This window comes from Schistocerca gregaria, chromosome 1 (assembly GCF_023897955.1).
Source record: "Schistocerca gregaria isolate iqSchGreg1 chromosome 1, iqSchGreg1.2, whole genome shotgun sequence".
Classification (NCBI taxonomy): domain Eukaryota; kingdom Metazoa; phylum Arthropoda; class Insecta; order Orthoptera; family Acrididae; genus Schistocerca; species Schistocerca gregaria.
Window position 1 is genome coordinate 825,250,505 of NC_064920.1, and position 24,226 is coordinate 825,274,730.

Below are 24,226 nucleotides of genomic sequence, written 5' to 3' on the forward strand. Positions count from 1 at the left end.
TGAGAGAGAGAGAGAGAGAGAGAGGAGAGAGAGAGAGAGAGAGAGAGAGAGAGAGAGAGAGAGAGAGAGAGAGAGTGAGTGAGTGGGTACATAAAGCTGACCGTCTACATTTGGCCAGACAACGCAGAAACTGGACCCTAGCTGACTGGTAGCATGTGGTGTGGTGCGAAGAGTCACACGGCTTTGAATGCCCCGACGGCGTGGGGCTAGGGATGGAAAAGAACCGGCCAGTTAAAACCGCTGGTATTTTTCAGTGCTGTCTTAATAACAATAAAGACTGAAACGAGCGACAAACAAATGGCATAAGAACTGACACAGCCCTTCTGAGACAATTATATACCTGTTACCATGTGGCGTGGCCTACTAGATGTTAGGCCCCTCTGGTCTATATAGTAATTTCTCACTGTCGTCATTGGACATCACGTGTATTACAGAACGTGACCACCCCTTCATTGCAAATATTTTACAAAGTGCAGTATGAATGAAGTTCAATGCTCCATTCGCTTTAAAAGATTAGAAACAGAAGGAGCCACAACAAACTTGCGACATAATACGAAGAGAAAACTTAGTACTTAACAGTTCATTTATAGTTCACAATAAAAATAGAAAGCAGCTGATATGCTGATTGTTTGTACACAGCATGCCTTCATCTGCTTTTAACCCTTGAAACCTGACAAATTAACATGAAAAATACAGATCTTCAGCCGCAGTTGTCATCCACTAGCATTGACTATTCGTAATGTCTAAGTAGTGGTATGATCCACGTTTATCATAAGGCTTTCGAGGAGAGTTTCAAAAAATTAGAATCAGAAGGAGGATATTGCTCATTTTTTGTGATAGTCCATCACTCACCGCACTTCGGAAAGAGTGGACGGACTAAGTTTTCTTTTATTTGACTGTGTGAGATAACAGGCGACTCGTCGTGCCCTGCAAAAAGTTCTAAGTTCTTAGGAAGCAGTGGTCGCACGGACCGTACATAAATTAATAGTAGCCAGATGAATCATGATACCTCAAAAAGAAACATGTACATTATTATTAGTTGCAATATGATTCTGATTGCGTAATCAGATTTTCAATACATTTATTAGTTTAAAGTTTCGTATCTGACGGTAAATTATACAAGTAACACAAAGGAACTAATTTCCAAAATATAAACGCTTCATCCGATTTTGTCGATCGCCATCTCTTTAGAAAGCTGCTAGTGTAAACCTAAATTAGTATGAATTACAGGCATGTAACTTGAATAGTACATGAGTTATTGAAAGTCAAAGTGGCCGATTACTATCGATTGTGTCAGGCCATAACTACTCCACTGTTACGCGAAAAAAAGGTTGCAGCATGCTTATAAATGTATTTATTCATCTACGTCTTTGTTTATATCCGGTATATACTAATCATGAATTCGTGGCGGGCCGCATCAAACCAGTCAGTAGACTGATGACCAAAAAAAAAAAAAAAAAAAATACTAATCATGAAGAAATTGGTTAAATATTTACTGTGTTTTAGAAAGCTCAGAGACATTAGGCTACTGGTCTACCTTTTGTTCTTTTCCTTTGATATATGTCTATTTAATTTGTTTATGTATCTAATAATGTGTGTTAAGAGCGTGATTATGGTCCAGCTGTAGGAATATTTATTTAATTTCGAGTTATTCAAATGTACATCCAGTACTTTGAATGTGCTTCATTATTTTTGTGTGGGTGTGTTGGATTGAAGACATGGCGGGAGCACTCTAGCCAATGACAGCTGTCGTGAATGCGGAGACTGGATGGAAGGTGGTTCTGGGCAGTGCGGCGTTGTGGACACTACGGGACAGGAGGAGGGCTGGACGCGGCGGACGCGCCGTCACGGCACAGACTTGCAGTGCGGAGCGGTTTGTGGGTGGTCGCGAGAGACAGAAATACTTCTGAACTTGAGATGTCCGTGGCTTCTACAGAGAAGACATACTGTGCGTTTAGAAGTGAATATCTTGCGAGCTATATTGTTGTTAATAACTAATTATGTGCAGTAGGAATCTATTGTTTCCCTGTTATTCAGCCTATATTATATTTAATTGCTGGACCATCGACACCAATAAGTGTTTTGCAGAAATATACCGCTTTCTCAAAAGTACTTCTACTATCTTACTCATCATTTAAAGTCATTAAGATAGTACCTGCAGATTTTATTTGCTTGCAATCTTTCATAATTCGCAATTGCACAGTGACAGAAACCTTCGACCATTCGATTCATGTGTGTATTCTTATCTTGTGCTGTAGACTCAGCAGTATTTGGCCTGTAATGCGGCGACTACATATCCCAGCCCCTAGACAACGTAACCAGCCAAAACTTTTATTACTGCAACTGTGAGTTGGAGGCTGCGTAGTTATTTGAAATTCCACAACTGTTTAGTTTAACATTTAAGTCCTATGCATTTTGAAACTGAGGGAGTCGCAACTTTGCAATCTTTATTGGGTTCTACGATTATTACAGTAAATAACAGAAAAAAACCTATAATCGGTTATTTCAGAAACTGGTTATTTCTAGCAGTTTTAACAGTCCGGTTAAACTGGCGTTGCAAACGCCGTTGTCGCATTTGTAACACCATTTCCCGTCACATGACCGAAGTTAAGCGCTGTCGACCTCTTCTGGCACTTGGATGGGCCACCGTCCGATCTGCCGAGCTGTGTTGGCAAGCGGGGTGCACTCAGCCCTTGTGAGGCCAATCGAAAACTGACAACGGCCGGGAGAGTGGCGTGCTGACCACATGCTCTTACATATACGTGACGTCTATGAGCTGAGAATGACACGGCGGTCGGTCGGTACCGTTGGGCCTTCAAGGCCTGTTCGAACGGAGTTTGGTTTTAAAAAAAAATTGGCGTTGAAAAATCCGATATGATCCAAAACCGGTTTTTTCAGCAATAATTGGCATCCCTACCTGGGATAACGTTGTGCAGCAGGACGGTGACGTAGTCGTCGCGGTCTGAGCGGCTTTGCTCGTGCCAGAAGCCGAGGGCGTGCATCAGCTCGTGCTGCACGATGCCCTTGTAGACGCAGCCGGGACCCAGGCTCACCGTCTGCTCGCCGCCCACGGGCCCGACCAGGCTGCTGCACCTGCCACAGCGCACAGAGACCAGAGTTACTTGCCGTAGCGCTGCTGGCAGTTTCCGCCTCTTAAATCTGTAATCAGATCTCACCGTCTCTCCCCTACTGCCCAACCTGAGTATCGAAGACCAAACCATAAATTAAAGAAAGGTTCAGAAGCGGAGTTACAGAAAATCACCAGATCCAGATGAAGCACTCTCTGTTTTACAGATAGTACTCTACGGCATTGGCCCCTTACCTAGCTTGCATTTATCGTGAATCGCTCGCCATGCACAAAGTCCCAAGCGACTGAAAAAAGTGCACCAGTATATAACAAGGCTAAACGAATAGAGCTGCAAAATTGCAGACCAATATCCCTGTCTTAATTTGCTGCAGAATCCTTGAACGTAATCAGTCTGGATATCATATACTTTCTTGAGACTGAGTAGCTTATGTCCACGAATCAGCATGGTTTTAGAAAGCACCTATCGTGCAAAAATCGGCGTGCTCTTTTCTCACGTGATACACCGTGAACTATGGATGAAGGGTAATAGACAGATTCTATATTTCTAGACTTCGAGAAAGCGTTTGACACGGTTCCCCTTTGCAGATTGTTGACGAAGGTACGAGAGTATGGAATAAGTTCACAGGTACGTGAGTGGCTCGAAGACTTGTTAAGTAATAGAACCCAATATGTTGTCCTCGAAGGCGAGTATTCATCAGAGACAAGGGTTTCGTCAGGGGCGCTCCAGGGAAGTGTGGTAGGACCACTGTTGTTCTATACATGATTTGGCGGACCGGGTGGGCAGCAATCTGTGCTTGTTTGCTGATGATGTTGTGGTGTACGGTAAGGTGTCGAAGTTGAGTGACTGTAGGAAGGTAAAAGATGACTTAGACAAAACCACTAGTTGTTATGATGAATAGCAGCTAGCTCTCAATGTAGAAAAAGTCAGTTAATGCAGATGAGCAGGAAGAACAAACCTGTAATGTTCGGTTACAGTAGTACTAGTGTCCTAATTGACACAGTCAAGTCGTTTAAATCTCTGGGCCTAACGTTGTATAGCGATATGAAGTGGAATGAGCATGTGAGAACTGTGGCAGGGAACGCAAATGGTCGACTTCGATTTATTGAGAGAATTATAGGATAGTGTGGTTCACTTGTAAAGGAGACAGTATATAGGGCGCTGTCGCGAACTGTTCTTGAGTACTGCTGCAGTGTTTGGGATCCGTACCAGGTCGGATTGAGGGAATACGTCGAAGCAATTCAGAGGCCGGCTGATAGATTTCTTACCGGTGGGATCGAACAACTCGTAAGTGTAACGGAGATGCTTCAGAAACTCAAATGGGCAACTCTACAGGGATGGCGACTTTCTTCTCAAAAAACGCTATTGAGAAACTTTAGAGAAACGTCATTTTAAACGGAATGACGAACGATCCTATTGTCGCCAACATACAACGAAGATAAGATACGGCAATTTAAGGCTCATACGGAGGCATACCTCGCTCTATTTGCGAGTGGAACAGAAAAGGAAACCACTAGTAGTGGTACAGGGTAATATCCGCCACGCACCATACCTCGGCTTGCAGAGTATCTCCGAAGATTTTGATGTAGTTAGGGTGAAAGGGTGTTAATCGTAAGATTCAGTGATAGCATTACCATCCTTTGTGCAAGTGAAGTAGAATTGTAGCACATGTCGAGTGGATTCAACAGTCCACAGAGTTCAGAATATAGATTTAAACCCAGAGGCTGCGCTAGTATTAATCGTCCTCGTAGGAAAGAGGAAATTTTGTTAAAAGTCAATGAACGTGCTGTTGGACGATGGAATCTGTGGCCACTGGCAGAGTGTTGAAACAGTCGACGGCTAGTAGGGCAGGAAATGCAAACATGGCATTCGCGAGTGCGATGCTGCGACAGCGCTATTGCGCGCACGAATTGTTTTGTGTGAAACAACAACGACGCAGCAGACCGCAGCGTCGCTTGAAGTTATTGCGATATGAGGCGAGGAACTAGACCAGAGCCAAGTCGAGACTTCAAGATGGCTGACGTTTGAAAATTTATCTCTGCCATAGTTTCTGTCTCTCTCTGACACTACGTCAGAGGTAAGGGAAAAGGCAGTTCAAATAATGAGGTACTTTTACCTTTGGACGGAAGGTGTGCTAGGCCTGTCGAGCGTGGGGACGGACCTGTGCTGGTCCACGCTTATAGGGGCCAGTCAGGCAGTCATGTTGTAAATGTTCTTATTTTATTTCTGTGTACTTGTTCGGGCTGTTTTCTGCCTCTGGGGGCACAACACCGGGGCGGGACGGAACGGCAGCTGAGTACTTGGAGACTGCACGGTCTGCCTGAAGGAGGGCAGTGACAGCGGTCTGCAGTGGATCCAGGATGAGCCACATTCGCTTCCCACCTGGCATTCCGGGATCCGGGCGAGGCGTACGCTATGGGAGACGTAGCAGCGTTGGAGCAGTGCCAGAGACAGCAGCGGGTGTGGCCATCTGGCAAGCATCACTGGCTGCAAGTTGCGGCACGGCATCCAGGAGGGTGCGGGTTCGAGTCCGGTCTGTCCTTGGAGCAGCGGTGGCCCGAGGGCTACGAGTGACCAGTACTACCACCTTTGTCAAACAGTCGGACAGAGCGGGCCAAACGGGGCAGGGGGCAGTGAGGACCAGGGACTGCCGAGCAGTTCTAGGCACCACAGTCTGGAACCACGCGACCGCTACGGTCGCAGGGTCGAATCCTGCCTCGGGCATGGATGTGTGTGATGTCCTTAGGTTAGTTAGGTTTAAGTAGTTCTAAGTTCTAGGGGACTGATGACCTTAGAAGTTAAGTCCCATAGTGCTCAGAGCCATTTGAACCATTTGACCAGGGGCTGTAACAGTCTTCGGATTCACGAGCGGCTACGCGGCACAAGAGGCGACGCCTCGGCGAGTGGCGACTGGGCGAGCAGGGCTGAGTTCCAGCTGAGCGGTCTTGCAGACAGCAGCAGCAGTGTCAGCAAACCACTAGCTGCTGAGCCGGCTGGGCGTGTGGCACAGCACTCGGGCTGCTGCCGACAATACTCTGCACCCTCACTGTAAATTATGACAATAAAGTAATGCCACCAAATACCTATGCATCACTCGGTATTGCCACTTGACACTATTGAACTTGCTCGGCCTCCTGGCGAAAAGCGGATCGTTGGGACCCGGCTTCAGCTCATCCATCTTGAGTCCCGGGTTCGACTATCCCGACACCCCCGTATCAGACGAAATTAACAACAAACTTGAAATCGTAATTGGGGACCATGTGCAAGACGAAGCGCAGAAATTCTCCTACCTCGGAAGCAAAATAACCGATTATGACACAATGTGAATTCGTCTCGCCTAGCGAGAGCTGGCAGAAGGGTCATTACTGCTAGCGCAGAGGACGAAGAGGCTGGCCCAGGTAAGCGGAGCGGAGGGCGCCTCCAGGAAAGCATGCTTGAGGAGGGTGAGGAAGACACAATGGCTCTTAAGGCGAACGAAATATAAGATGCTTAATCCATATTCAGGAATACTTGTCGCAGCCCATTCAAAAATGACGTAGTGAAACCAAATACATCATAAAAATTACAGTGGTGAGACGAGTCCATTGCAACTTTAAGCAAGATTCTACCTTATATATTAAGACAGAGTGGGCAACAGAAATTCATAATATATTAACATCCGCTCTGCTCACTACGTACTAATAGTACAGGATTGAATGAGAAATTGTTAGATTTTTTAACCGACTTATGCCGTTGCGTACCGATTTCGCGCTGAAACCTACTATTTGTGAAAAAATGTTAACATAAAAGACCTTTTAACCGTCAGAAACAAAAGGCCATCATAGATGCCCATCTTCATACCTATATGTTACAAAGCTAACTTATTAATCACGTGTAACAGACACCTTTTTCATATTATCTCATTACAAATACCATTTCCTTCCTTTTAATGTGCGAGGTGCATTCAAGTTCTAAGGCCTCCGATTTTTTTTTTTTTTTCTAATTAACTACTCACCCGAAATCGATGAAACTGGCGTTACTTCTTGACGTAATTGCCCTGCAGACGTACACATTTTTCACAACGCTATGCCATGATACCATAGCAGCGGCGAAGGCTTCTTTAGGAGTCTGTTTTGACCACTGGAAAATCGCTGAGGCAATAGCAGCACGGCTGGTGAATGTGCGGCCACGGACAGTGTCTTTCATTGTTGGAAAAAGCCAAATGTCACTAGGAGCCAGGTCAGGTGAGTAGGGAGCATGAGGAATCACTTCAAAGTTATCACGAATAAACTGTTGCGTAACGTTAGCTCGATGTGCGGATGCGTTGTCTTGGTGAAACAGCACACGCGCATCCCATCCCGGACGTTTTTGTTGCAGTGCAGGGAGGAACTTGTTCTTCAAAACATTTTCGTAGGATGCACCTGTTACCGCAGTTCCCTTTGGAACGCAATGGGTAAGGATTACGCCCTCGCTGTCCCAGAACATGGACACCATCTTTTTTTTTTTTTTTTTTTAGCACTGGCGGTTACCCGAAATTTTTTTGGTGGCGGTGAATCTGTGTGCTTCCATTGAGCTGACTGGCGCTTTGTTTCTGGATTGAAAAATGGCATCCACGTTTCATCCATTGTCACAACCGACAAAAAGAAGGTCCCATTCATGCTGTCGTTGTGCGTCAACATTGCTTGGCAACATGCCACACGGGCAGCCATGTGGTCGTCCGTCAGTATTCGTGGCAACCACCTGGATGACACTTTTCGCATTTTCAGGTCGTCATGCAGGATTGTGTGCACAGAACCCACAGAAATACCAACTCTGGAGGCGATCTGTTCAACAGCCATTCGGCTATCTCCCAAAACAATTCTCTCCACTTTCTCGATCATGTCGTCAGAGCGAGCCCGATGTTGTTTCGGTTTGTTGTCACACGATGTTATGCCTTCATTAAACTGTCACACCCACGAACGCACTTTCGACACATCCATAACTCCATCACCACATGTCTCCTTCAACTGTCGATGAATTTCAATTGGTTTCACCACGCAAATTCAGAAAACGAATGATTGCACGCTGTTCAAGTAACGAAAACGTCCCCATTTTAAGTATTTAAAACAGTTCTCATTCTCGCCGCTGGCGGTAAAATTCAATCTGCCGTACAGTGCTGCCATCTCTGGGACGTATTGACAATGAACGCGGCCTCATTTTAAAACAATGCGCATGTTTCTATCTCTTTCCAGTCCGGAGAAAAGAGATCGGAGGCCTTAGAACTTGAATGCACCTCGTACTATACAGTATGCCACAGACAATAACAGTGACCTCTGCGGTGATCCATTACCTCTGCCTGTCGTACAAGCTGACTTTTCTAAACGAATGTACTTTCCGAAACAACAAACATATTTCTCATTCTCGCCAACTACCCTTATCCCAATGACTATACTTATTCCAAATACTGTCATGATTTACTACTACAAAAGTGTGAAAGTTTCGCACGTGTCCCTTGATAAAAATTAATCCATTACAGCGATCACATCAAATGAAGGCTGAAAGTATCAAATGTGAGTCGATATCAAAAGTTACAGACGATATTATGAAAGATAGATACTCGTTTGTGCCATAACCCCAAATCCTCAATAGTTACACATAGTATGAAGGCAGTGTCAGTCACTTAGTTTCTCACCAAATGAGCCCAGATAATGGTTACCTACAGTTAACTGTTAGATATACTTTCAGCGAATGTTTTTAATGGCAATTCATAAAAGTAATATTAAATAGCTATGGAGCTGTAAATGACAAGTAAAACATATGCACAAACGGGCACAAGAACGGTCATCCTTGAAACTCGCCACACGTATTTTGTAGTTTTCATTTAATTCTTTCACAAGCAGATAGAAGCATGTTTATGAATTGATCTAATAACTGACTTAATATTGCATTGTTATTGAAGCGAGAGGTCGCAAAATGACCTTAATAAATGTGGGATTCATTTTACCGTTTTGTTGGACTTAAAATAGTTGCGGGTAAGAATATGGTTATACTTCAAATTTTCACAGGATTCGGAATATTTGACGGTGGTTTCGACGATTAAGTTTCAGCGCGCTTATGAAGTGTAACTTTATTCGAGGGACGCGAGGTAGCGGAGTACTTTACCAACTGTGCTGCAGTTAACAGTGAGACTCACGTGGGAAGGAATTGTTGGCTTGTTTTTACAGTGATCATTTAGGATAAAGAACTTTAGTTTTATGTTGCAATTAATAGTGATAAACTATGCTGCTGGAATTTGAGTATTTTCTTCTGAAGTATGTGATTAATCGACTGTTAAACGCAATTTGCACGCTCGTGTTCATTTCACGTTGAGGGGACCACAGCAGTGACACGATTTTCCCATTGATCACCGGCTGATTTAGTCGGGTGGTTGTAAATCTTGCTAGTCGGTGGCTAGCGTCATTGATCCTCGGTGGGTTCAACCCTTTTCGAAAAAGTCAGTGTTTTCGGAGCGCGTGTGATGGTTTGAGAGCCAGTCCATCAGGATTGGCTCAGGACAACCTGTGTGGAACCGTATAATCTGATGGTCAAACGAATAACCAGGATTTGTTTGCATGGATCCTTTGCAGGTTTCTTGGGTTTCAGATGGCCCTGTAAACTAGTTGGTAGGGGTCCATGATTGTTGCCCAACGTGCGTCGGTGCAACAGATACTGTGTTGCACAGTACATCAAATTCCACTGTTGCTACTAGCTCCTTTGTTTTATATACTTCTGACTTCACATGCCATTTGGTTGTAATTCACAGCATTAAAATTGCTGAAGATGTACAATTAACCCCCGAAGCCGTTAGCCTTTAATAACGGATACTGTGTCAGAGCTGGAATTTTCTTCGCTGTACTTAGACAAGCGATGAATAGCTAAACTTCATCGACTGGGCTGTACTCACCCGGCGCCCTTGCGGAGGTGCACGTAGCCGGTGTGACGGGCGCGCGGCACGAAGCGCACGCACGTCAGCTCGTGGATCTCCCGGAAGGCCGCCGCCACCACCAGCCGCTCGCCACTCGCTGCAAAGAGAAGAGACACAAAAACCCTACAGAGACGCTCTGTGCACTCACTGCCCTTCCAGCTCTGCAGATTCAAATGTGTGTGTGTGTGTGTGTGTTTGGGTTGAGGTTACTACATTAAACAATACCTGATGAAAACTGTCCGGACAGCTATTAGTGGACTTAGCATCAGGTGTGTCAACCCTTCGCCTTTATTACACCTTAGACTCTGCCAGGACACTTTCAACGAGGTGTCTGAATTTGTGGAGGAACAGCAACGCATTCTCCCTCGAGAGCTGAAACCAATGAAGGTAGCGATGATGGGCGCTTGTGTCTTCAGCCAATTCGATGTTCTGACCTGTCCTACAGTTGTTCTGCTGGATTCAGGTCGTGACTCTGAGCAGGCCAGTCCATTTCAGAAACCCTATTCTCCCAAACGTTTCTTTATGACAGGGTGCACTGTAGAGCTCATGCAATCAATCATTGTCTTCCAACTTCCTTTACTGTATGTGGTACATAATCTTGATAAATGTTTTAATATCCCTCAAACAATCCAGGTTGGAATGTAATAATATTATGAAAAGACATGTTCATGCTCACCATATAGTGGAGATGGTGAGTCATAGAGAGCTACAACAAATGACTGTCACAAATAAATATTTCGCCCAGTAAGGTCTTCATCAAAAATAGATGAAAAACACATCACACACACACACACACACAGAAACGCGCGCGCGCACAAACGCAACTCACACACACAACTGCAGTCTCAGGCAACTGAAACCACACTGTGAGCAGCAGCACGAGTGGGTGGTGGGAATGGCGACAGGGTGGGGGTAAGGAGGAGGCTCGTGTGGGGAGGAGGAGATATGGTAGGAGTGGAGGAGGCTAGGGCAGTGAGGAGGAGGGGAGGCGGTCAGTGAAGGGCTGCAGGTTAGACGGAAGGGGAGCAGTGGGGAGAGGGGTAGTCGAAAAGGAGAAAAGTAAAAAGAGTGGGTGCGATGGTGGAATGAGGCTGTGTAGTGCTGGAATGAGAACAGGGAAGGGGCCAGGTGAGTCAGGACAATGAATAACAAAGGTTGAGGCCAGAAAGATTACAGGAACGTAGGATGTATTGCAGGGGAAGTTCCCAGCTGTGCATTTCAGAAAAGCTGGTGTTGATGGGAAGAATCCATATGGCACAGGCTGTGAAGCAGTCATTGAAATGAAGGATGTCATGGGGCAGTGTGCTCAGCAACAGTGTGGTCCACTTGCTTCTTGAAAACAGTTTGCAGTCGCGATTCATGCAGACAGACAGCTTTTTGGTTGTCATGCCCACACAGAATGCAAATTAGAATTTTTGATGAAGGCCTCACTGGTCAAAAGCCTTATTTGTGACTGTCTTTTAGTTGTGCTTATCTGCGATTCATCATCTCAACTATATGGCGAGTAGCAACTTTTCTTGTTTAAATATCGTTCCATATTTAGCGTTCTCTTAAGTGCAGTAAAAGAACCGTAACTCTCTACGAAAAAGATCCCCACACCTCAAAATCACCTCCTCCATGCTTTCCTGATGGCACCACACGTTTTGGAAGGTAATTTTCTCCAGGTATTCGCCAAATCCAAACCCTTCCATCAAATTGCCGTAGCATATAGTGTGATTCAGCACTCCAGATCTCTGTTTTCCACTCATCTGCTGTCCAGAGGCATCACTCTTTACGTGCCTCAAGTGCCACTTAGCATGGACTACAGAAATGCGTGGTCTCTGAAGAGCTTCTTTACCATTGTACCCCATTATTTTTAACACTCTCTGCACATTGATTCTGCTACTAGCTGGACAGCTGGTATAGTAATTTGAAACTCACATATGATTCCTTCGGCTGATTTCATGGGCTGCTCGACATTTCTTTTCCCTCAGCAAATGAGGTATGCCTGGCCTTCATTTAGTTCTGGCTGTTCCTTCATGTTTGCATTTCACAACTACATCATCAGCAGTCGACTTGGGCTGCTTTAAAAGGGCTAAAAGCTTCCTTAGGTATTGTTACTAAAGTGACATCCAGTGACTAGTTCACGTCCAAAGTCACTGAGCCCACCTGACTGACCCATTCCGCTGTTTCTGCTTCTCTTCTCACAACATACTACTTGTAGCCCCCTTGTACGTGGTTGTATCCTCTCCGCCTTACAATGGGATGTCCAGATACTTTTGATCAGATAGTGCCCGTATCCATTTCCAGATTTCTGAGGTAACTATTACGATAACTAGATATCTCGGACGTGGTAAGGAACTCTACATAATTAAACGCTGTGTGGTTACCATAAGACACTTCCCAGTTGCTTGTGTGAGAGCCTGCCCATGTGGCCATGTATGTAGCCTGACAAGCAGCAGTAAATATTCAAGCGAGGAAATGGCACCCGCCTCAGACTGACCGTACCTGACTACCTGCTAACGAATCTGAGTGGCTTTGTGAGCCACAGCAGGAGTCTGGAACCCACATAAAACAAGGCAGAACAGAAAGCCAAGTACCCACCATCATAGAAAACAAAGTAACACAACCACCAACTTTCCTAATGTGGGTGGAAAGAAACAGGTGTCCCCCCCCCCCTCCCCCAGCCTTATCATCGCCCAGTTACACGATGGTATGGTATACATCTGTGCTCACAGCGATGCTGCAGTGGAAAGTATTGATAATGGTGGGAGCACATGTCGACTTGAGACCGTGTAAATTGTGAAATTGAGAATGTTGTGAGAACTTGTTGCCATTATAGTTCTTAAATAAATTGCATAACACATGAACTTCTTAGTTATGAAAACCTCCAAATTGAAAACTGGAAGTTGTACTAAAGTGAATGAGGTAAGAACTGATGTAAACAATTTATTATTGTTATTACGAGGGTCACTCCAAAAGAAATGCACACTATTTTTGTAAGAATACAGTTTTCATTCTGCATGTGTGAAAGTTTTACAGTGTGTAGATACATTCTTCCTGCTCGTTTTCAAACTTAGTTCAACCTGTTCCCGTGAGTGGCGCCGTCACAGCATGTCTTCAAGAGGGCTGCTACACTTGACGTTCATCAGAAGCAACGTGCTGTCACAGAATTCCTGTGCTGTGAAAATGAGTGGGAAACATCCACAAGAGATTGAAAAAGGTGTATGGAGATGCTGTTGTCGATCGCAGTACAGTTAGTCGGTGGGCAAGCAGGTTACGTGCTGAAAGCACTCACGGCAATATTGAGGATTTTCCTCACAGCGTCTGGCCTCATACGGTGAAAGTGTTGGCGTTAAGAAAGGTTTGTGCCAGGTGGGTTCCCAGAATGTTGACAGTGTCTCACAAAGAAACAAGAAAAACGGTATGCAGCGAACGTTTGGAACAGTACGAGAATGGTGGAGATGAATTTCTTGGAAGAAATTTGACAGGTGATGAATGGCTCCATCATTTTCCACCAGAGATGAAGAGGCAGTCAATGGAGTGGCATCATGCAAATTCACCCAAGAGAAAAAATTTAAAAGCATACCTTCAACTGTAAAAGTTATGGTTACAGTGTTTTTAGATTCCGAAGGACTCTTGCTTGTGGACATCATGCCAATGGAACCATCATAAATTCTGATGCATATGTGACGACACTGAAGAAACTTCCAGTTCGACTGAGTCGTGTTCGACCACATCGGCAAAAGCAGGATGTTTTGCTATTGCACGACAATGCACGGCCACATGTCAGTCAAAAAACCATGGAAGCGATCACAAAACTCGGATGGACAACACTGAAACACCCGCCTTACGGTCCTGACCTGGCTCCATGGTACTATCATCTCTTTGGGAAACTGAAACACTCTCTTCGTGGAACAAAGTTTGAAGATGATTACTTCCTTGTGCACGCTGCCAAACAGTGGCTCCAACAGATTGGTCCACAATTTTACCGTGCAGGTATACAAGCGCCGGTTCCAAGATGGCGTAAGGTAGTTGAGAGGGATGGAAATTATGCGGAGAAATGAAAATATTGTTCCTAAAGGATGTATATACACACTGTAAAACTTTCAAACATGTAGAATTAAAGATGGATTTAAAAAAAATAGTGTGCATTTCTTTTGGAGTGAACCTCATATTATATATGTTTGTACATTTTTTCTTATTATTACTTACAACCTATGCATCTGCGGCATGTTAGAAATAGGGATGACAACAAGGTACATTGAGTGGTGGGGAAGGGGAGCAGATAGTTACAAACTATGACCCCATCAGAACCGAACTCTGCATCCACACCTTAACTCCAGAACTTGTCATTTGTCTCTACCTCTGGTATTCTTAGAAACATTAATGCATTGGTTTTCTGGGGCAGATAGCAACGAGTTCGCTAGCTCCATATTATGACACAACTCACGTTAAACATTCAAATCATAATGTGACATTTAGGAATTACTTTTCCAATGCCTAGCTGTCTCCTGTTTACCCTCACACTTACGTGTATGCCTACACATACATTTCGCTGTGGGCGTGCTGAGTCACTATGGAACCTAGACCACGTACATGAATAAGTGTATACTGTAGTGTGGCTATCTACTCACTTAAATCAAGAGCGGTAAAGGTTATTGCTTGCGGGCTGTGCCTGAACAGGAGTGCGAAAGCGCTTAGCATTGCTTCACATTTCCCCTACAGCCACACTACGCTGTCTGAACGCGAGGAGAGGGAAGAGGGGACAACAGCGAACGCGCCGCATTTAAATGGCAGTATAGTCGTACCACATACTACTTGGTTTTATATTTCACATCTCTCATCAACAAAGCTCACAAACAAAACAAATTTTCAGTACTATTTAATTATTTTTCTGGCTCTCAAGACATAATATCATTTTAAATGGTACAAACTGTCGGCATACAGACACACGCAGACAATTCCTCAGACTTTCCTACTTAAGTTGCCACGTAATCGTGACATATTTAGTTTCGTAATCGGAAAGAGGTCTTTCACCCAAATATGTCCATCGAACTATTGACGCAGTTTTGCAACCACATTATGGTGACTTGGAAACTCTACCTGAGGAAAGCAATGCAGACATCCTGGACAGGTTGAATGTAAAAATATTTGTCATCGAAACTGGAATTAATTTGCAGGTCTGACAGTTACATCAGCAAATGTAAAGTGTCACTTTCAACTGAAATGGCAAACAATCTCACAAACAGCTCGGAAACAGATGTAAGACTGAAAGTCTCCTCAAAATTTTTTATAAAACTATCCCTGCAATTCTTTCAACGCCACAATGAATTCTTTAAACTTGACGTTTTCCTTAAATCCAGTGACCTTATGAAACTGGACTGCCTTCCTCCGAATGTGCCTTTCTTTTTTAAATGCTTCAGCATCCAATTAGAAAAAAATTACCTTGCACTGTCGTATGCGTACAGTGTGCAGTCAGGCACACTTAAAATGAGAAGTCTACACTCCATTCCGAATGATCTGAGTTTCGTCCTTGCACTCCTTTGTCCTTCACAAATTCAACAATAGTGAGTTTAAATCGAAAAGTCGTTCCAGGCAAGCCCCTTATCTTGACCAACATAATTTGCAGTAATGTATCCGTACTCTTCGTTCAGTTCCACTGAAAACTGTTGCAACTGATCACGAAATAATGCGAGCGACTTGAAAACTTTTGCTGTTCGCGCCACCAAATTCTTCAACAGCTCCAGGTCATCATGTTTAGCACAAAATGCTTTTTGATGTACAGAACAATTAAATCCGTGTGTGGATCGTTGTAATTATTTGCTCTTTCATTATCAACGAAATTTTAGATTCTTTCTGTATGGTACTGTAACGTCGTTTTGTAGCAAATGAGCAGTACCTGTCGCATACACGAATTGAGAATTCTCATCCCCAGCCTTTTAAAGGATGGCAAAGATAGATCACTATACTGCCTCTCTTTGTGCAAACGACCACTGGACTTGTGAATATCCTTCACATCATGAACAAGTAGCGATGGTTAAATAACACTAACAGCACGATTCTGTCGAACTGAGAGGATTGTACTCACAGAAAAATGCCGCGCCACAATTCTACATGAAACGTGGCGCTGTGCCGGGTACTTCCGAGAAGCGCCGAACAAAGCCGAGTGACAGGGCGAGGCCTCGGACTACCCGCGGTTCGCCACGTTGCACGTGCGAAGTTCGCCACCCCATGGCTGGTCCTGACTTGCATGATACAACCACCACCACGACTCCACCCCAGGATTTTTTCCTGCAGCATTGATGGCTGTTTAATAAGTAATGCAACACTTTGTTTCTGTATGCAGGTTGGTTTCATTCAGATTGGAACACACCTTACTATTCCCCACTCTTCTGGCTACAAAATCCTCTTTTTCGACATAACCGTTAAATGTGACGGTCTTTCGCCACCTTACTGGCAGCCCCTGTATGCCCGCACGCTATCCCTCTCCTGGTCACGTCAGAGCCAACGTCTTGCTACTTTAATAACCTTCTCATCATCCACGTACTGCTCCCCATGGACTGCATCCTTCATTGAGCCAAACAGATGGAATTCGGAAGGTGCGAGATGTGGGCTGTAGGGTGGATGGGGAAGAACAGTCCAATGAAGTTTTGTGAGCTCCTCCCGGGTGCACAGACGTGTGCGAGGCCTTGCATTGTCAGAATTGGGATTTTGGTGGCGACGAATCTGCCGAAGTGGTTTCTTCAATATCCTGAAGGTATTACGATACACTTCAGTGTTGCTAGGTGCACCATGGCAGAAGGTATCAAACGAATAACCCCCTCAGAGCCCAAGAAGCCCGTCGCCATGACTTTCCCAAGTGAGGGTGCGGCTCCGAACTTTTTCTTCATTGGTGAGGTGGTGTGGCGCCACTCCAGGGACTGCCGTTTTCTTTCCAGTTCAAAGAGATGAACCCACCTTTCGGGTCTGTGACAAATTTCTACAAAAATTCTCATGACCAGTCTCGAATCGCGCAAGCAATTCCGCACAGATGGACCTTCGTTGCTCTTTACAGTCTTCAGTTAGGGGGCGATGAACCCAGCGAGCCCACACATTTGAGTACCCCAATTGGTAGACAAGTGTCTCAGCGCTACCATCAGGGTCGTACAGCTGAGCAGCGATGTATTTGACTGTGATCCGTCGATCATCTCAAATAAGTGTGTCCGCACGTTCCAACATTGCAAGTGTCCCAGCTGTGTGCGGCGGGCCGGTATGCGGGAGACCGGACAGGTTTGCGTGACCTCGTTGCAATGACGTCAGAAGTCTTGTCCAACGACTAACTGTGCTTTCGTTCACTGCCAGGTCTTTTGTAAATATTCCGCAAGCGCCTATGAATACTTGCTATGCTCTGATTTTCCACCGAAACAAACTCAATGACAGGTCTCCTTTGGAACGCACACACTTAACAGACGGATTTTGAAGGCAGTGTAGCCTAGAGCGCCGCCATCTATCGGAACTTCGTGTAAGTAAAGAAATGGAAGGAGAATATTCGACGATGTCCTATAAAAAATAGCGTAATTTTTTAAGCGAAATATGCCGAGAAAATATGCGTTACATTACTTACTTACGTCCCCCGTATCTACTGACGATATTAATACATTTTGAGGTGAGACCTGTCGAGGGAATCAACGGGAAGGGGGAGTTGGAGGGGGATAGTGCATCAACAACAGTGAAGCAATGAAAGAGATCGCAATTTTTATCACCATTGCATAGATTGCTCGCTTGTTTCATTATTTATGTATTAAGTGCGAAAATTCCGACCTTGATCTGCAGTTACGTTTTGACATCAGAGAGTGACATCGTCCGTTAAAAAAATAGTTCAAATGGCAATGAGCTTTATGGGACTTAACATCTGAGGTCATCAGTCCCCTAGAACTTAGAACTACTTAAACCTAACTAACCTAAGGACATCACAAACATCCATGTCTGTGTTTCCCACCCATCTCAATAGCTGAGAAGCATGTGACTCCATCCCTTGGCGAGCATGCTGCTTCGCATTTATGGCAAAATTTCATGAACGCTTGTTCTGGAAGAAGTATTTAAATAGGATCGAAACTAACAGAATATGGGAAACGGTTTATCAATATATTGGAGATGGTAACCATGGTATCTGGAATAACTCGAGAATAGAGATTTCTTGAAGACGGGAAAGAAGGAGCATAACACAACAACTCTCAACACATGATCTATCAGCTGCACTTTGTATACGGAACGCACATATACTGAACGCAACTAAAAAACTTTTATTTCAAAAGATTTTTAAGTTTTTATAAAGATGTTTTAAAGATGAAACTATGTACACTGACGAAAAAGTATCGGAACACCACAAAGGAGTTGTGCGACGTAACCTAAAGTTGGTAGGTGTGTCTTTACATCTGAAAGCTGATGTCTATTCCAGTTTCGCGCCAGTCGCATCAGTGTGGCGCTAGTAGCGCCACTGCGAGGATGCAATTAGGTCTGTTTTAAATACACTCTGTAACGGTCGTGAGCGTTAGTTATATTTGAGATTGGAAATGGTAAGTTGATGTTAATCAAATCAAGAACGCATTTAACGTTACAAAAACGTCATTATGAATACCTAACTGAGTTTGATTCAAATGGCTCTGAGCACAATGGGACTTAACATCTGAGGTCATCAGTCCCTTAGAACTTAGACTACTTAAACCTAACTAACCTAAGGACATCACACACATCCATGCCCGAGAGCCTGCGACCGTAGTGGTCGTGCGGTTACAGACTGAAGTGCCTAGAAACGCTCGGCCACACCGGCCGGCTAACTGAGTTTGAATGAGGTCGTGTAATGAGGTTACGATAAACTTCTGCGACACTGCAGAAAGACTTGGCAGGAATGTAGTCACTGTACGTGATTGCTGGCATTCTCTGGAATGTACAGTCACAAGAAGACCGTCACTGGAAGGCGACGTGGTACTACCGACAGGCGAGGCGTATGGCTCCAGCGCATCGTACTTCATCTGCAGCAGCAATATGAAAAGCTGCTGGCACCTCAGTGACACAACGAACTGTTACTCGTGCAAATCGGTTACTTCAGGGACAGATCCGAGCCAGGCGCCCTTTAGTGTGCATTCCACCGGCCCCAAACCATCACCATTTGCGACTTCAGTGATTGTTGGTTCTTCAAAAATCAAATGTGTGTGAAATATTATGGGACTTAACTGCTAAGGTCTTCAGTCCCTAAGCTTACACGCTACTTAACCCATGCCCGAGGGAGGACTCGAACCTCCACCGGGACCAGCCGCACAATCCATGACTGCAGCGCCCACAGACCGCTCGGCTAATCCCGCGCGGCGAAAGTTGGTTCTGCCTCGGTGCCGGTAATGACCGCGTGTTGGTTAAAAGGAGGCTATCTGAGGGCCTGCAAGCAATCTGTCTGCGTGCCAGACACACTGCGCCTACACCTGGAGTTATGGTCTGTGGTGAGATTTCGTACGGCAGCAGGAGCACTCTCGTGGTTATCCCACGCACCCTGACTGCAAAACTGTACGTCCGTCTGGTGATTCGACCTGTTGTGTCATGAACAGCACCCCAGGGAGAATACTCGCCCACATACTGGTGTTGTAACAGAACCCACATGTTGTGTTTGCCTACTCGATCACCAGATATCTCTCCAATCGAACACAAATGGGACATCATCGGAAGACAACTCCAGCGTCATCCACGAACAGCATTAACTGTCCCTGTATTGACCTACAAAGTGCAACAGGCGTGGAACTCCATCCCAGAAACTGACATCCAGGCCGTTTGAATGCTAGCATTCAACATTCTGGTGGTTACATCGATTGTTAATGCACCTGCATTTCACATTTGCAATCCCTTATCTCGCGTTTACATAACATATAATCTTGTAATGTTAATCACCGAAATATGTCACCTAGAGAATGCATTGCCGAAATTTCATCTTTCTACACTATTTTTTTGTGTTGCGATTGTTTTTCGTTAGTACATTTGATGTACTAGCTATATCGATTACAGTTTCCATCTAGGAGGCAAAGACCAAACGGTGGAAACCAAAATAGGAGTACGCTTCCCACAAAGCAGCCCGACGACCCTGCAGTGAGTCAGCGGTATCGACCGCCGTTATCAGAGGTTTGCATGTGCAGGGGACACCCGTCCACGAAAATATGCTTCATGTTTGCGCCGAACGAACAGAGATTGTGGTGATACTGCATCTCTGAGCTGTGTGTGGCCAATTTCGTATCGGATTTTATATGAGAGGTTTAAGTAAATACTCATCAGTTCTTCCCTACAGCATAATGGTGAGAGATAGGAACACCGTAGAAACAGATTGGCAACAGCAATTAAAGCTAGCTCCTCAACAAAAAAAGTTCTTATTATTACGTATGACAGGGAGTTTCTGAAGAAGTCTCTGGAATGTTCCCCGTTTAAAAACGAGGGAAAGAGAGACCTGAATTACCTCAGATGTTATGGTACAGAAGGATCCTGAAAGTCTGGCGAGCATGTATGAAAATGAGTGGGCAACTTATGGACACGGCGGCTGCCTGCCGAACTATATCTCAGTGTAGTGAGGCGACAGAGAAATCAAGTGTTGGTGGGATGGTGCTGGTGGTGGTTTGATAATCTTGATAATTTGGGACGTTTTTTCTCGTTTAGGCTCTTAGTACTGGTTTTTACCAAAAGGAAAGTATCTTCCACAATGAACTGTTTCCTAATCTGTGGCAGCCATTTGTAACTGAACATTTTCTGAGCCAAAGTGTTTATGCTCCAGTCAACTGTTGCGTCATAGTACGAAGTAACTGACGCGCTGGCCTATGCAGAGACCTAGACTGCAGCCGTTGAAAATTTTTGGTATGAACTGCAGCATCGGTTCAGTACTAGATCAAATCTCCCAAGCCAGGTCCAACACGCAAGTTATTACAGGCACGACTCGTAGGTTACTAAGCCAATTATGCCAATACTGAGAAATATGTGCGTCATACTAAATTATTGATGATAACGTGCACCACAGTACCAAAAAGTAAATTGCGATTCAAATTCATAATTAAGGGTATTCGCAGTAAAGTCCTCCTAATTAATGAAACGTTTCTACGAGAAGTATTGACACCGTTGTCAGTAAATTTATTTCCTTGATTTTCGTCTTTATCTACATCTACATGACTACTCTGCAATTCACACTCGCAGAGGGTTCCTCAAAACACCTTCAGATAATTTTTCTACCGTTCCACTCTCTGACAGCGAGTGGGTAAAATGAATGCTCCAAACTTTCTGTACAAGCCCGGATATCTCTTAATTTATTACAATGATCGTTTCTCCCTATGTATTTTCACATTCAAAGACGATCTCGCCGCAATGAAAAACGCATTTTTTAATGATTGCCACCCCAGTTAACTTATCATATACGTGACACACTCTCCGCTGTTTCGCAACAACACAAAACGAGCTGAAATTAATGTATTTTTCTACAGAGTTTGACATACCATTATTACACGTATCTATTGAACAGAATATCGGTATCTTTTTTTGCTACATTTTTACAGCTCTATAAATATCTATGAAAAAAAATCACAAAATCTTAGGACTCTTCTCTTACGTAAATGGCTTCCTACTGCAGAAAATTAAAATTCCTTCCACAACATGTTTCACTACAGTATTGACTAATAGAACGTCGAATTTAGGTGCTATAATGTCAGCGGTTTGAGAGGAAAAGGTACAAGAGTTGTCAAAACATAATTTCGGAAAACCTGAATCACAGATTTGACAGTGTTAGTATCAGGCCTTACCTTATATGAGTAAACTAGAGCAAACCATATGGATCCTCCTCTTCAACCTCAAGCAGTCTTTTCTTTCCTTGTCCTCTTAGGTTAACCTGGTTTTGAAAATGAGCAACAATAATGTCAGCTGCATTAATTCTCCTGTTATCGGTTTCCTCAAATATCGACAGCGTGAAAGGTCCTGGATCAAATCCTAGTATCTGGAGAGTCTATAGTCTCCCAATGTTAGCACAGTTAAAAACTAAACAAGCATTATGCGGTAAGGAAATGTTGTCTGGTTGCATGGTTTTCCATGAATGCACTTTTATAGAAGTTCTCGATCTGCTAAGCACCAAAATATTCCCACATTGTGGCTGCATAAAACTGGAAGAAAACACCACAAGAATAAATAATATGAGGAAATACAGAACAACAAAGGTGCGTGGCCACCTGCAAGCTTTTGTTAATTGTCATTTTTATCCCACGTAGAAGTGGAATTGGAAAGTACTGTTCAAGAATTGAAATTTAAATACTGTGTAGTAAATGAAGATTCAATAACAATTTTTTCACAATTTTCGTCGCTTTCGCTAATGTCCCCCCTTAAGAGGGCTGCTCAGATTGTCACCTAAATCGGTTATGTAGATTGGGGAGCACCATGTATCATTTCTGTTTCACTTTGGCGATATTCCGTCCATTACTAAGTACTGTGACCTTTCTAACAGGAAATCACTAATTCAGTCGCACAACTGAGAGGATAATCCATACGCACACAATTTGATTAGAAGTTGGTTTTGAGGGATGGTGTCAAAAGCCTCCTGGAAAGCTATAAATATAGAATCAGTTTATGAATAAAGAGCTAGTTGTGTTTCACGATAACAATATTTTCTGAATCTGTGTTGACTGTGCTTCAGTAGACGCTTTTCTTCAAGAGAACTCATTGTTTTATACGCGTTCTTAATCGTTTATCAGCAGATCTATAATGGCTAATTCCCAGAATGGGTGCGTACATATGTAAATTATCGTGAGTGCAGGATAAATGCCTTCGTAAAAATTGTTTATAATCGACACATTAAAACTATTCGCATGGATCACAAGCTCTGTGCAACTGCGCGGCGTCGGAAGCTGTAAGAAGCGGCCTGTAGACGGCATGCAGTGGCGACACTCACTGAAGGCTGCAGAGATGACGTAGGGCACCATGCCGCCCTCCCAACGCCGCGTCGAGCTGTCGTGGTTGGCGGCATCCGGGTCCTGAAAAACACACCACATAGCGGGGTCTCAGCTAACAAACTGACCAAAGACTCCAAACACTCATCTCGAAGGCAAACCATTCATGCCAGGTATCCAGAGCTGGTATCATGACTGACAGTCGTAATTAATTATGGCAGCAGATCCAGGGGTCGAGTTATTTGGGGAAGGAGACCAGACAGCGAGGCCATCGGTCTTATCATACACCCAGGTGACAGCAGTCATAGTATAGAGATATGCCCATATACATGTGGCGGTGGTATTACGTACACAAGGCATAAAAGAGCAGTGCACTGGTGGTACTGCCATTTGTACTCAGGTAATTTATGTGAAAAGGTTTCCGACATGATTCACCCACTCTCAATAACACTCAGCCATAAAAGCAGCTGATTTGCCCTTCCTAAACACAAGAGAAAATAATTCCTTCATACTACGAGGGTCGGTCAAAAAGTAATGCCTCCCATTTTTTTCTACTTAAAAAAATTAAGTTAAGTGAAAAATTTGAATTTGGCGCCATTCCTCAAACCTTCTTCTGCAATCCACTCCAGTAGTAACTTTCTGTGTCAACAGGTGGCAGCACAGCAGAAGTTTGTAAGATGGCCGACATCGATGTTCGTTTGAGACAGCGTTGTGTGATTGAATTCTTGAATGCAGAAGGTGAAACGCCCATACGCATTCATGAAAGACTGAAGAAGGTGTATGGTGTTGTGACAGTGGATGTCAGCACTGTTAGACGATGGTTTCGTCGTTGTAAAGAAGCTGAAGGACAAACACCGTTGACTGACGAAAAGCGGAGCGGCAGGCCGGTGAGTGCAGTGACTCCACACAACATTCAGCAAGTTGATGACATCATTCGTGGTGACCGTCGGGTGACTGCAGATGAAGTGTGTCGCATTATTTCTCTTAGTAAAGGCAGTGTGATCACGATTATTAAACAATTGGGGTACTCAAAAGTTTGGGTTCCAAGAATGTTAACCGATCAGAATAAAGAGGCAAGGAAAACAATAGCCTCCCAACACTTGCAGCGCTTCCGTTTGGAGGGAGATGAGTTTCTGAAAAAAATTGTGACCGGGGACGAAACATGGGTGCATTTTTTTGAACCCGAATCAAAGAGGCAGTCAATGGAGTGGCGTCACACAAGCTCGCCGAGGAAGAAAAGATTCAAAACTGTGCGATCGGCAGGGAAAGTTACGGCAACAGTTTTCTGGGATACAGAGGGTGTGATT

General features: G+C 44.2%; 1 protein-coding gene across 1 annotated transcript in view; it reads right to left on the bottom strand.

The window, feature by feature from the left end:
* Window positions 1-24,226, bottom strand: part of LOC126271634 (hatching enzyme 1.2-like) — a 126,000-nt gene that overhangs the window by 63,893 nt on the left and 37,881 nt on the right. Inside the window, exons 5-7 of the mRNA XM_049974168.1 lie at window positions 22,922-23,003; window positions 9,988-10,105; window positions 2,918-3,093 (exon numbers count right to left, since the gene is read on the bottom strand). Coding sequence (XP_049830125.1) covers window positions 2,918-3,093; window positions 9,988-10,105; window positions 22,922-23,003 — 376 coding nt within the window. The remainder of the gene's footprint in view (window positions 1-2,917; window positions 3,094-9,987; window positions 10,106-22,921; window positions 23,004-24,226) is intronic.